This window comes from Lepidochelys kempii, chromosome 3, assembly GCF_965140285.1.
Source record: "Lepidochelys kempii isolate rLepKem1 chromosome 3, rLepKem1.hap1, whole genome shotgun sequence".
Lineage (NCBI taxonomy): Eukaryota > Metazoa > Chordata > Testudines > Cheloniidae > Lepidochelys > Lepidochelys kempii.
Genome location: NC_136382.1, coordinates 167,508,007 through 167,521,854, shown reverse-complemented (window position 1 = coordinate 167,521,854; position 13,848 = coordinate 167,508,007). Strand labels below are relative to the sequence as shown.

General features: G+C 46.3%; 1 protein-coding gene across 4 annotated transcripts in view; it reads left to right on the top strand.

Moving 5' to 3' along the window:
- Nucleotides 1-13,848, top strand: part of LOC140909506 (deoxyribonuclease TATDN3) — a 15,414-nt gene extending 1,566 nt beyond the window's left edge. Inside the window, exons 2-10 of one of the 4 annotated variants that reach the window (XM_073338943.2) lie at nt 2,190-2,222; nt 6,000-6,073; nt 6,960-7,044; nt 7,704-7,766; nt 9,871-9,980; nt 10,380-10,435; nt 11,528-11,640; nt 13,159-13,236; nt 13,625-13,848. In XM_073338943.2, coding sequence (XP_073195044.1) covers nt 2,190-2,222; nt 6,000-6,073; nt 6,960-7,044; nt 7,704-7,766; nt 9,871-9,980; nt 10,380-10,435; nt 11,528-11,640; nt 13,159-13,236; nt 13,625-13,768 — 756 coding nt within the window. In that variant the 3' untranslated portion in view covers nt 13,769-13,848. Of the gene's footprint in view, nt 1-2,189; nt 2,223-5,999; nt 6,074-6,959; nt 7,045-7,703; nt 7,767-9,870; nt 9,981-10,379; nt 10,436-11,527; nt 11,641-13,155; nt 13,237-13,624 lie in introns of all 4 variants that reach the window. The other 3 variants (XM_078852272.1, XM_073338941.2, XM_073338942.2) reach the window with 3 other exon arrangements.

Sequence of the window (13,848 nt, the reverse complement as noted above, 5' to 3'; positions counted from 1 at the left end):
CCACCAGCATCCCCCTCCCGCCCCTACGTCACCCCCCCTCGGGACCCTGCCCCTTGGTCACCCCCCTCCGTGCCCCATTGGACCCTGCCCCTTGGTCACCCCCGCCCCACTCCACCAGCCCCCCCCCTCCCGCCCCTCCGTCACCCCCCCTCGGGACCCTGCCCCTTGGTCACCCCCGCCCCACTCCACCAGCACCCCCCTCCCGCCCCTCCGTCACCCCCCCTCGGGACCCTGCCCCTTGGTCACCCCCGCCCCACTCCACCAGCACCCCCCTCCCGCCCCTATGTCACCCCTCCTCGGGACTCTGCCCCTTGGTCACCCCCCTCCCCACTCCACCAGCCCCCCCCTCCCGCCCCTCCATCACCCCCCCTCGGGACTCTGCCCCTTGGTCACCCCCCTCCGTGCCCCATTGGACCCTGCCCCTTGGTCACCCCCGCCCCACTCCACCAACCCCCTCCTACGTCACACCTCCTCGGGACCCTGCCCCTTGGTCACCCCCGCCCCACTCCACCAGCACCCCCCTCCCGCCCCTATGTCACCCCCCCTCGGGACCCTGCCCCTTGGTCACCCCCACCCCACTCCACCAGCACCCCCCTCCCGCCCCTATGTCACCCCTCCTCGGGACCCTGCGCCTTGGTCACCCCCCTCCGTGCCCCATTGGACCTTGCCCCTTGGTCACCCCCCTCCCCACTCCACCAGCACCCCCCTCCCGCCCCTACGTCACACCCCCTCGGGACCCTGCCCCTTGGTCACCCCCGCCCCACTCCACCAGCACCCCCCTCCCGCCCCTATGTCACCCCTCCTCGGGACCCTGCCCCTTGGTCACCCCCCTCCGTGCCCCATTGGACCTTGCCCCTTGGTCACCCCCCTCCCCACTCCACCAGCACCCCTCTCCCGCCCCTACGTCACCCCCCCTCGGGACCCTGCCCTTTGGTCACTCCCGCCCCACTCCACCAGCACCCCCCTCCCGCCCCTATGTCACCCCTCCTCGGGACCCTGCCCCTTGGTCACTCCTGCCCCACTCCACCAGCACCCCTCTCCTGCCCCTACGTCACCCCCCCTCGGGACCCTGCCCCTTGGTCACCCCCGCCCCACTCCACCAGCACCCCCCTCCCGCCCCTATGTCACCCCTCCTCGGGACCCTGCCCCTTGGTCACCCCCGCCCCACTCCACCAGCACCCCCCTCCCACCTCTATGTCACCCCTCCTCGGGACCCTGCCCCTTGGTCACCCCCCTCCGTGCCCCATTGGACCTTGCCCCTTGGTCACCCCCCTCCCCACTCCACCAGCACCCCTCTCCCGCCCCTACGTCACCCCCCGTCGGGACCCTGCCCTTTGGTCACTCCCGCCCCACTCCACCAGCACCCCCCTCCCGCCCCTATGTCACCCCTCCTCGGGACCCTGCCCCTTGGTCACCCCCCTCCGTGCCCCATTGGACCTTGCCCCTTGGTCACCCTCCTCCCCACTCCACCAGCACCCCTCTCCCGCCCCTACGTCACACCCCCTCGGGACCCTGCCCCTTGGTCACCCCCGCCCCACTCCACCAGCACCCCTCTCCCGCCCCTCCGTTACCCCCCCTCGGGACCCTGCCCCTTGGTCACCCCCGCCCCACTCCACCAGCACCCCCGTCCCGCCCCTCCGTCACCCCCCTCGGGACCCTGCCCCTTGGTCACCCCCTTCCCCACTCCACCAGCACCCCCCTCTTGCCTCTTGGCAACTTCCCTTTGTACCCTATTGGGACCTTGCCCAACCAGTCCCCCTGTCCTGCCCCTTGGTCTGCCCCACTGGGACCCCCTTCTGCCCCTGATTACCCCTCCCTACCCTATCAGGTTCTCCCCCCCCAGCCTATCTACACTCTTAACCCTCCCATTTGGATTTCACCCCCTCCTGCCCCTTGCTCACCCCTTCCACCTTGCTCCCCACCCCCAATGCTTTGCATCAGGGGCCCTTGCTTTGGTGTGTGAGGGGCTGCTCAGGGATTGCTGGGGCTGCTTTTCCCCCAAGTGGAAGGTTTGCATCTCACAGATGGGTGTTTTCCAGCCCTGTGGCATCATCCATGACTTTTCCACTGTAGCCCTTCAGCTCTCGCTCTATTTGCAGAGCCCTTAAAAGAGTAGACACTTGTCATTTTAAAAATTTTGTTGCCCCCTCTGATTCAGGTTTCCAATAAAACATTATAATCTCTTTCAGGATATTGAGGACATATTGGAAGAAGCAAAGAAGGTGGGTAACTATACTGGCATTTTTCCATAGTTGCAAAGTATTTGCTATTTACTAAACATGGGTCTTGCTCCTGTCAACACTTACACACATGCTTAAGTTTAGGCATATGAGTGGCCTCATTGAGGTCAATAATGCTACCCACATTTCTAGAGTTATGCATGAGCTTGTGTGTTTGCAGGATCTGGGCCTTATACCAACATTGCACGTTTCCTGTTAGCTGAGCACAAAGTTTTATATTTTAAAATACAGGATGGCTAGCAACACAACATTTGGTTAAAGGTGGAATTTATAGGAAGCCTAATGAAGTCTGAATATTCAGCACTTCCAGACTATACCAGGGGTTCTCAAACTGGGGGGTCGGGACCCCTCAGGGGGTCACAAGGTTATTACATGGGGGGGTCACGAGCTGTCAGCCTCCACCCCAAACCCTGCTTTGCATCCAGCATTTATAATGATGTTAAATATATAAAAAAAGTGTTTTTAATTTATAAGGGGGGGTCACACCCAGAGACTTGCTATTTGAAAGGGATCACCAGTGCAAAAGTTTGAGAACCACTGCTCTATACAAACATGAAGTAATCTTCACAGTATTCATTATTATTCCCATTGTATAGATGGAGGAAACTGAGGTAGAGAAGTGAAGTGAGGAATTCAGCTTCACAATAGGAGTCCATGTCAGAGCTGAGATTAGAATTTGGGAGATTTTGATTTACAGATCTCAAGTCATCTGTGACAGTGACCATATTCTCCACCAAAACTGTGACAGATTTAAGTTACCAATCTGCCTGGGGTGTCAGGTGATCAGGCTGAGGCCGCATGATTTTTAGGGAGGAGATGACGGAGCATACCACGTAACTGAGTTTTAAAGCTTTATTGATAAAATAACAGCGGAGAGTGCTGGGGAGCGGGAGGGGCGTTCCTCACATCACTCAGAGGAAGGAAGAAAGCGTTAGTGCCCCAAGTCCTAACCTACTTTAATACTCACACCCGCACTACCCGAGGCTGGCCAGGCCTGGGTGTAACAGAAGAAGAAGAGAGGGAGGAGTGGACGGGAGTTTTGTCCTGTGCGCACAGGTTGTCCAGAGTCCGCTGTGATCTCCAGTTTGCTTTAGCTCTCGGGAGGGTTTTAAACCTTAGGGTTCTTTGGGGGCATCTTGGTCAGGGACTTCTGTTTCTGGTGCTTTTTGTGCCAGTTCAAACCAGCTTTTTGTGGTCTTCTCCGCTTCTCCCAAAACACAATGGCTCCAGGGACGCAAAGCTCTGCTCCCCCTTCATCGTCTCGCCAGTGTTTTCCATTTCTGCAGCCCTGGTTCGGTGTATTTTTTCTTTTTTTATGGCTGGCTGTAGCTGGGTAAAATAATTTTTTGTCTAGCGCTGTGACCTTGGACTGGGGCCAGAGTCTTATTGTTGGACTAAGCTTGCTAGCTGCAGTGTTAAGTTAACCCGTTTTTTGCCCTCTCTTTTTTTCCTCTTTAACCTTTTGCAGCCTGCAAAAGAATTTTCCACTCCCACCTTTAACCCTTCCCAAATTGCCCTGCAATGCTTGCAACAGCATTAGCAATAGACAGTGCATATACAATGCTAATCTGCCTCCCCCATGGGGACCCCCTGGGGGGGGCCTGGAGTGTTACAACTGTGTTTATTTCATCTGAGAAGAAGGACAAGCTAGACAACAGCCCGGCTTAGGGTCTATTAGTAATAAAGTAAAAGCCTCCACTGGCTGTGCTTTGTCCAGGAACTTTAGTGACTTGGGGACTGATCCTGCAAACTGCTCTGCACAGCCAGGCCAACTGACTTCCCATAGAGCCCCACTGACTTCTCTACCATTCTTTGTGGGCCAACTCATGCCTGAATGGAACCCTGTAATTGCATGTCTTCACCTCAAGGTTTCCCCCTCATGCCTGGATGATGGGTGGCAGGGGTCTTCATTTCTAGCCCCTCTAGTGATCACTTCCTTAGCCCCACCAGGGCCTGTCTGGTTGGGTCCTCCAGAACACTGAAAAATTCAGTCCCCTTTTGGGGTAACAAGAGGTCCAACTAAGTCCAAATAAATATTTACACTAATAATACTTTGCACCTCTTAGGCTACACTGAAGTTCTCTGCCTTTTTGCCCCTATTTCTGGGCCCTACAGAGTTTCTCCTATGTTACATCTCCTCAGCAGGCTTCCCCGCCACTGCCTTGCCTTGCTAGATACTCTGGCAGCACCAGCACATCTCAGGAATCTCCCTGCTCTTTACAGGCCCTATCCAAGGGCCTCCGCTCACCCTCACAGGAGCCTGACCTACTTCCTGTAGATCTTTTCCAGCTTGATTTCCATAGAACGGAAACCCCTTTTCCTCCTCTCCAGACTGAGTTCCCAGATCTGTTTAAGGAGTCCTCTCTCTGATTCCCCTCCTTCCTTGCAGCTGGGGTTAGTCATAATTAAGTCTCCATCACACTCAGCTTGAGGATAGTTGTCTGGTTAGAGGCAAAGCTGAGCCCAGCTTGCCTTAAAGGACCACCCAGTTTGTACCCGGCCCCAGTGAAGTTAACCGACTCTGGGCAGGTGCAGTGGTTTCTCTACATGGAGTAACTTGCAGGATCAAGGTCTAGTCTTTTGCAGGCAAATAGTTGGGGTTATATTTTGAGAAAGACAAATCTTGTTGAATGCATTATATTTTTCTGAAGCCATGACTTTGTATGTAGCATGTCATTCTTAAAGGAACTATTTATGGTTAAGATGCTTTTGCTAGCATTATATGGACAGGAAAATCAACTGTCATTTCTGTTTCTTCATAGATCCTATGGAAAAATCCTTATTAGGAGGGCAGGGTTTCTTTCTAATTCACCTATTTTTTCTTATTTCGTTGTCTTACTTATTAGTCAAAATTGAGTGTGTTTCATGTAGTAATGGTTTTCTAATATCATTCATATAAATGTTGGTACAGGTTGCTTTAGTGCCAGTGTAGTAAACTGAAATCCTTTATCACAGAAGAGTTACAATAGGAGCAGCACTCATGCAAACTTCCCTGTGGTATGATGCTGGCATTTCTCATCCTGACTTTAGAGCTGCCAATTCTAGGAGCAATTGGGTACTTCAGTTTCCATGGCTATTCAGTCCTTGGTGCTGAGATTGCCACAAGGCTATCAATAAGTAATAAATGTGTTGGTTTACCATTTGGCTATTACCTAGACCACCATGACAGCCATCAGATAGAATAAACTTTCACTTATTACTGACCTAGCTCTTATTGACATTAACTGGAGTCTTTTCATTGATTTTACGGGCATGCTTTTGCTTCCATCTAGTTGTATTTGAGATAGTGGTCTCGAGTTGAAATGTTCCATAGCTCATTACCAAAACCCTGAGATGTCATGTTCCCCCTGTTTAACCTACATTAGATGTGCCAAAAAGCACAGGGCTCATTAATTTGTTTTGGACTCTTAAATACCTAACCTACCCTATTCTTTAAAAATACCCTGTTGTCTTTAAAAAATTCTGAATTCATGGACATTTTTCAAAACTATTCTGATTTTTGTTTTCAGTACTTGTACCAGTAGGTGGCACAGGGCTGGTTGCTAGGAACACATGGAATTTAAACCTTCTCTCCCAAATCCCACCCCAGCACTAAGCTTTCCTGAGAAGGGTTCATTTTACATGAAATATCCCCACCTAATTTTTATCAATTAAATGCAGACTATGAGAGAGCCTGGAAGTTCTGTCAAGTGAGGAAGTTAATCTAGGATTTCCATTTGCTCCTCTATGCTACAGAGATTTTATTTCCTATTGTTTCAGGCTAAAGTTTTGGCCCTTGTGGCAGTTGCTGAACACTCAGGAGAATTTGAAAAAATTATCCATCTTTCAGAAAGGTATTGTTTATTCCAACGACTTTGTCGTCTTTGCATGTGATTAAAACAATAGTTATTTTTAAATGACTGCAGAGCAGTTAGATAAGGTCGGTCTGTGGGATTCAAAACATCAAGGAAAGCACGTCCTATGGAAAGGGAGAAAAAGAAAACACAGGTTGCGACTGTACATGAGCAGTACCCAAAGGACAGAGCAGGATTAAGGGCTGTTCATGGGATGCAGCAAAGCCTTATTTAGACTGTAAGTTCCTTGGGGCAGGGACTGTCTTCTGGTTCTGTGTTCGAACAATGCCTAACACAATGGGGTCCAGGTCTGTGACTGAAGCTCCTATGTGCTTTTCTGTAGTTCCTTTCAACTGAGGATCTCAAAGTTCTTTATAAACTTTAATTAAACTTCACAACATCCTTGTGAAGGAGCTATTTTCCCACATTTTACAGAGGGAGGGAAATTGACACCCAGAGATGTTGAGGCTAAAATTTTCAGAGAGACTACTGATTTCAGTTTCTTCAATTTCTTCGGATCCAACACTCGTGGTCTGATTTTCAGAGGTGCTCAGCACCCAAACCTTAGAAAATCAGGCACTACATGTGTCAAATTGGACATCCAAAAATCAGAGAAGACTTTTGAAAGCCTGGCTGTGACTTGCTCAATGTCAGAGAGCAAGTCCAGTCAGAGGCAAGAATAGAACCCAGGTGCTCTGACTTTCATTCTCTGGCACGAGGCATAAGATGTGCTGCTGCTCAAGTGGATTGCTGGTTATTGGAATGACAAGGAATGTACTGTAGCCTTAATTGATTAGTTAATATTTTTTTCTCTAGTTCTTTACAATAGTCATGATGTAGCATGCTTTGTGATCTTTCCCACTGTTAATGTATTTCTCATTTCTAGGTACCCAGCGTTCGTCTTGCCATGTCTGGGAGTTCATCCAGTTCAAGGTATTCCCCCAGAGGAACAATGCAGTGTTACTTTAAAGGTATAAATAAACTCTTAATTGCCACATGTCCAGATTGGGCCAAGCAGCAGGCATTCAGAATTGACTCATTTAACATTTAAAATAAATCCAACCTAAACTGTACAAGTTGCCATAATACAGAAAACACTGTGGATCAAATCCCAAGGTCCTTACTCGTCTTTGATTCTGTTAATACTCAAGCAAAATGCTACTGAAATCATTTGGCTCTCTGTTTTGCAGAGGGTTCCAGTGGAGTGGATGATCTGCTTACAATCAACATAATGAACATGCACATTTAGCTGTCCCTCCACTTCCATGGGGAGTGGAAGACTAAAGAGAGATGTATACATCTGTGTCCATGCCCTGACCATATTTGGTGACTGTTTGCACTCAGACTAACAGCTGGCATGTTCAGGATATTAATAGATCTTGTCTTGAAGAGATAATTACATGTTCCACTCATCTAAAAAATAAACTTTAAGGCACAATGGCCTTGCAGGATCTTAAAACCTGACAGCCTGTTCCTTCCCTCCCCCCCCAGCCTACTGTAGGAGCATGTTTCAAGGTACACAGGCAACAGATTACGTGGTTCTATATCACAGTGGAACTGAATTCATCCTGATCTTGCTTTGCAAGGATAGAGGGTTGTTTCTTTAATTTCTTTGTTTTTCTTCTTGCAGGACCTGGATGCTGCATTGCCACTTATAGAACTCTATAAAGATAGATTGTTGGCAGTTGGAGAGGTAAGTAGAAGTTCTGTGGTTTGTTTAAATCCTCTTTTTTTGCCAGCATAGGTCCTCTGAGTTACAAGCACTTAGCACATCATCAATTCTGTAGAAACAAAAAGTGATACTAATAATCTGAGCAGCTGGAGAACCTGACCTGTCATTCCAGCACTGAAAATGTTTTCCTTTATATACTTCACTGATGCAGCTCCCTGCTCCCCCAGCTTCCATTTACTCTGCAGTGCTAATTTTTCATCTGAACGGGAAATTTTTTTGTCTACCTCTGAATCTGCCATTAATGCCCTTCAAATAAATAAATTGGCGAAGGGAATTACCATTCACACAGCAGTAAGGGAATAGCCTGAAAAAAATAGAAGAAAAATACAGTAATAGCATTTTTATCATCCTTCTCTTCTGCCCCCAGTCTTTCCCGTTCCCCCACTTTTTCTCTCAAGATTTTTCAATTGTACTTCTCATTTTTAGAGTTTCCTGACCCATCCTGCTCCTTGCAGCTGCCTTTTCCTGCTAAGAATAACTCAAGATTTTGATTTCAGCCCAATAGGAAAGCGCCAATGGAACTTGACAGTAAAGGTTGACTGAAAAGGAGGACATTTTAAAAGCTATTAGCTACTTCTTATTTTATATTTAGTTAATAGTGTGGACTTGGTATGAAATATCTTAAATATACATACTACCTTTCACTTGCAGCCCTGCCAACTTGTGTGGTGATTTTGAGAGCAAAGTGTGATCAAGCTGGGTCAGTTCTTGGATGGGAGATCTCCACTGACCATTTAGGGACTATGGAAAGCAGTGTCCATGGTTCAGTTGCTGATATCTTACCTGTGACTCAGTACTGAACTGAGGTATGGTGCAGGGACACTGCTGCTGAAGCTGCTGTTTTTAGGATGAGATATAAAACCAAGGTCCTGACGAACTTGGTTCATTAAAGATCCCATTGCACGTTTCATCAGATTACAGGTGTCCACCTCAGTGTCCTGGCCAAATTCCCACTGAGGTACTTGCATTCTGCTTTCCTAATTTGCCTCAGCAGTTTTGTTTGGCTGGGATTCTCCTTTACTTCCTGTCCTAAACTGTAGTGTGGTTTTATATGCTGTTGTGGTTTGAGGCTTGCTTAATTAATGTAAGTAAAGCTGTTATTACTTCCTCTCAGTGGATTCCACAGTGCTTCAGAAATCATGTATGTAGGAATGTATTGAAATAAAACTAAAAATGTCAATTTACTGACCCTCAAAACACAGTGTAATAGATAGGGAATTCATAGTGTTCACTTGAATCGCCACTGAAATTCAGGGTGGAATGCAGCAGAGCAACATGAGAGCACAGGTAATGCTACATGACAGTTTATTACAGGACATGAAGGAGAATAGCTGTACAGTGGCTTGTGTGACAGGTGATTGGTCATATCTGAGCCTGCAGGAAGTGGGCTCAGACACATGGTCATATCTCAAAACCACCACAACAAATGACAATCTTGCCTGCAGTCTTAGCAGAGAGAATTAAATAAGTATGAAGGATCCTCTTATACCTGGATGCCCTTTGGTTTACCCTCTGACCCTGTACAGAGTTGAGTCACACTGACATGTCAGTATAGGTAAATTTGTCATGATGCACCTGTTCTGTAGATAAGTCAAGGACTTCGGCTGGTACAGCTGTGAACCTTTCACAAACTTAAAAATCAACTTCAAATATTTAATTCCAATACTATACAGCTGGCTGACTTCACTAGAAATGCGCTTGAGCTACAGGTTCAGATCTGAATCCAAACTTCCCTTGGAATTCAGAGGACTCTGGATATGGGGCTTTAGTTTGGAAATCATTGTTAAACAATGGTTATAGCTGCACAAAAATCATATATAGGTTAAAATGTTGAATAAAGTTCTTGGGTCTCTCAAACACCTTCAGAGTTGAAAATAAATTGAATGTTGAAGCTAAGTTGATAAGACCGTTTCCTATAGAGCTCATTTTAATGGCAATCTCTCCCAAATGTATACATTTAAAATTGACTGGCAGGACTGAAAAACAGTTTCTTTACTGAACTGCAGACTAGTATGTAAAGGAACCAGGTTGGTGAAATTTTCTTATGTCTCCTCTTGTGCTGTAGGTTGGACTAGATTTCACTCCCAGATTTGCCAGCACGGATGAACAGAAGCAAGAACAAAGACAAGTCTTGACCAAACAGATTCAATTAGCGAAAAGACTGGATTTGCCTTTGTAGGTCTTGTTTATATTGACAGGTTATTGTGTTTCAGAGGAGACCTAAAATCAAATTCCTCCATATCTGTAGTTATTAAAGAGCCCACAGCACTTAGAAAAGTAAGGTATTGACTTTATTGTCTTGGCCAAATTACAACATGGTAATTACATTCTGCCTACTTGGGATACCCCCTGTAGTTTCAATTGTATATAGTAGTCTTCTTCTCTTCTTGTCCTAGACTGTTGCTACTGTATTTTCATGATGGCTGAAGTAATTTCTTTATATAAGTTTGTAAAGTTCTTAGGGAATCTTTCTTGGTGAATGGTGCTATAAAAATTGCTGTCAAATCAGTTAATCTTATTTTAAAAAAATACTCTGCTTAATTTCCTCATACTAGCTTTTCTTTTCTTCACTAGAAACGTCCATTCTCGTTCAGCTGGAAGACCAACCATTAACCTCCTAAAAGAACAAGGTACTTTTTTGGGTCACTTCATGCTATTAAAAATTCAGGTTTTTTTCAGCAGCCTTTCTTTGGTTTTACCATATCTCCTTATCATGCATGTCAGTTTGCGTACACAAAGTTGGATGGGTACAGTTATGGAGGTCCTTCTCAAAGTACTGTAATTTTGATTTATGGGATTTACTGTTTGTTTGAAGAACAGTTCAGATTGCCTTAGCGACTAGCAGTTTGTCAGTTCAGATACACCTTCTGACAGATCCATATCCATGCTCAGCATCTGCTCAGAACATCAAACTCTCCAGGTTGGCATTAACATTTTACTTTATTTTTAAAAGGTGGAAATTTTAAATACATCTCAAATAGTGTTACAGGCAATTAACTGATATGATACTTCTACAGCTTAAGTCTTGGAGCTCATGAAGTGGAATCATGGCATTATTAAAACAGATTGATAAAAAAATTAAGGCTCTGGTATCTCTTGTGTTTTGAACTAAGATCAAGTGTTGTATCAGTTTAATATCAAATATTCACACTCCTGGGGGATGGTATCCTGCACTGGTAGGGGAATGGACTACGGTGATTTAATAGGTCTTCTTTTTCATCTCTTCATTATTGCTCTATTTGCCTTACTTATGGGGGGAAACCTGTAAAAATAAGAAAGGAGGGAAAGTGAATGTAATTTCTGTTTGCCTCTATTATGTTAGAATGATGATGTCCGCTCCTGACAGAAACTCCTTGGTCCAACTGTGCTTTCCTCAAACTACAATGCTTTCAAGAGAAAGAGATTAGAATTGTTCCCATGGTGCTATCTCCCTCCCTCCCTCGGCTGTCTCTGCTTGCAATCCCAATCATATCTCCCCACATGGCTCCTCTTGTAACTGGCTCTTCTTCTCCACATCCGCCCCTCCACCTGACCTATTCTATAAACTGTCTGACACCGTAAGCACCAGCTATGCTGGCATCCCAGCAGCAGTTCTGACTCTGCTCCTCTTCAAAGCACTGTAATCCTAGAGTACAGTGAGACCATGGGTTCTAGTACTAGGAGGTGACATCCTAGTCCTACCATGAATATAGTTACTTCCTCATTGGTTTGGCTCTCTGTAGGCGCTGAAAAGGTGTTGCTCCATGCATTTGACGGGAGGCCATCTGTGGCGATGGAAGGAGTGAAGGCTGGATATTTCTTCTCCATTCCTCCTTCCATTATAAGAAGTGAACAGGTAAAGTTCAAAGGGGCTAGTCCTATCTCAGTATTTGGGGATTGCAGCCTGTAACCCTCAGTTTATCACAAAGAAACTATTACTTTCTGTTATGCTGATTTTTTGTTTTGTTTAATAAAACCGCTATAACAGGAGTCGACAACCTGTGGCACGTGTGCCAAGGGCGACACCCGAGCTGATTTTAGTGGCACTCTGCTGCCAGCCAGGGTCCCGGCCACCGGCCCTGCTCAACCCGCTGCCGGCCTGGATGGACAGAACCCCGGGCCAGCAGTGGGCTAAGCAGGGCTGGCGGCCAGAACCTCAGACTGGCAGTGGGCTGAGAGGCTCCGTGTGCTGCTGGTCTTGGGTTCCATCTGCCACCTGCGCTGCCTGTCTGGGGTTCTGTCTGCCGGCCCCTGCCAGCTGGGGTCCCAGCCACCGGCACTGCTCAGCCTGCTGCCGGAACAGGATTCCGTCGGGGGGGGCCCTGTAAATGTAAAATTTATTACTGGCATGCGAAACCTTAAATTAATGAAGACTTGGCACGCCACTTCTCAAAGTTTGCCGACTACTGCCCTATAATATGTAGTTTCACCCATGTTAACTTCTGGTGACCTTTTCTTTGGAAAGCTCTAGTGCTCCCTTGCTGTGGAGTAGGGACTCAGAATTTGGCAAGGGGAGACTTGTGTGCCAGGAATGAGCCTTATGCTGTTCCTGTGAAAATCCACCCTAATTTGGCCAACTTATGTGTCCATGAAGAACTGCAGTTTGCACATGCTCAGCAGAGACTTTAGATTTTATTCTTCAGAGATCCTATCCACACTAGGCACACTCCAGCCCCAGGCCAAGCAGGACTTTCCCTGGATCGCTGGAGGTTGTGCTGGGTTTGGTCACCTGAAATGAGAGCAGGGAGCCTGTCTCTCCTGTGCTCTAGTAACCCCCCACTGGGCCCAGGCAGTTGGAGGAGGAAGCAGCTGCCTGATTTGAATGCAGAAAGGACAAGAGCCAGACTAGGATGCGGGAATAGATTGGGACAAGAACCCTGGGGATGGGAGGTGGGACAAGACTGGAGGAGAAAAAAATAGTTTGCAAGCATGTAATTAAATATTGTATCGTAAGACATCTGCACAAGAGGATGAATTAGGGTTGCAAAGGCAACTTTGATTCTGGTATATCTGAGCTTTTGAGTGCTTTACTTTGTAACCCTAATGTAGTTTTTTTTTTTAAATGTGCAATAATATTACTTGATTTAATAGATAATAATGGGCTGAGTGCTTCAGTAAGGGTGGCATCATGTATTTTATGGAGACTTCATTATAAAGTAGTTCATATATTCTTGACCATTTTTATTACTTCCTAATTGTGCAATTAGCAAAAATATATTTACAAGATCCCCACGTGTATTACTGCCATGCCATTAACATGAAACATACCTCCCTCCCTCCCTCCCTCCCTCCCTCCCTCTCTCTCTCTCTCTCTGCTTTTTTTCCTAGTTGAGTGAATGAGCCATTTAATAGATTTCTTGTTTCCTTTAAGAAGCAGAAGCTTGTGAAACAGTTGCCCTTAGAATGTATGTGCTTAGAAACCGACTCTCCTGCACTAGGTCCTGAAAAACAGGTAAATTGTTGGTTTTTCCAGATCTGCATTTCTAAAAATGTAGCTTACTGAGAACAGTAACAGAGAGCAAAAATTAAATAGGCAGAGTCAAGGAAGGAAAGACATTGTCAAATGAAATTGGAAAAGAGAAAGCAGGTTGATAAGGCAGAGTGATACAAGGAGCCAGTTCCAAAAGGCAGGGACTACACAGGAGAAGGCTCTTGCCAATTGCAGGAATAGATTGAGAGGGGACTGGTGGAGGATGAACAAATATAACAGAGAAATTACATTTAAAGCCCTATCAATGGTATATTTGAAACTGTTTGTAACAACTGGTTCTGAAGATAAATTGAATCTGACACTGTCATTGCAGATTCTTTAATTTATTCTCTGTTTTTGTATATTGCAGGTGAGAAATGAACCAAAGAATATTTTCATTGCTGCAGAGTATATTGCCAAAATGAAAGGAATCCCAGTGGAAGAAGTTATAGAAGTGACGACGCAGAATGCACTGAAAGTGTTTCCCAAACTTCAGAAATGTCTCTTGAAATAGACCAAAAATATTTAAAATTTTCAATTACATTATGCCCCAACAGCTAACGTGCAATAAAAAAATCTGTCTGTCCTGCATAA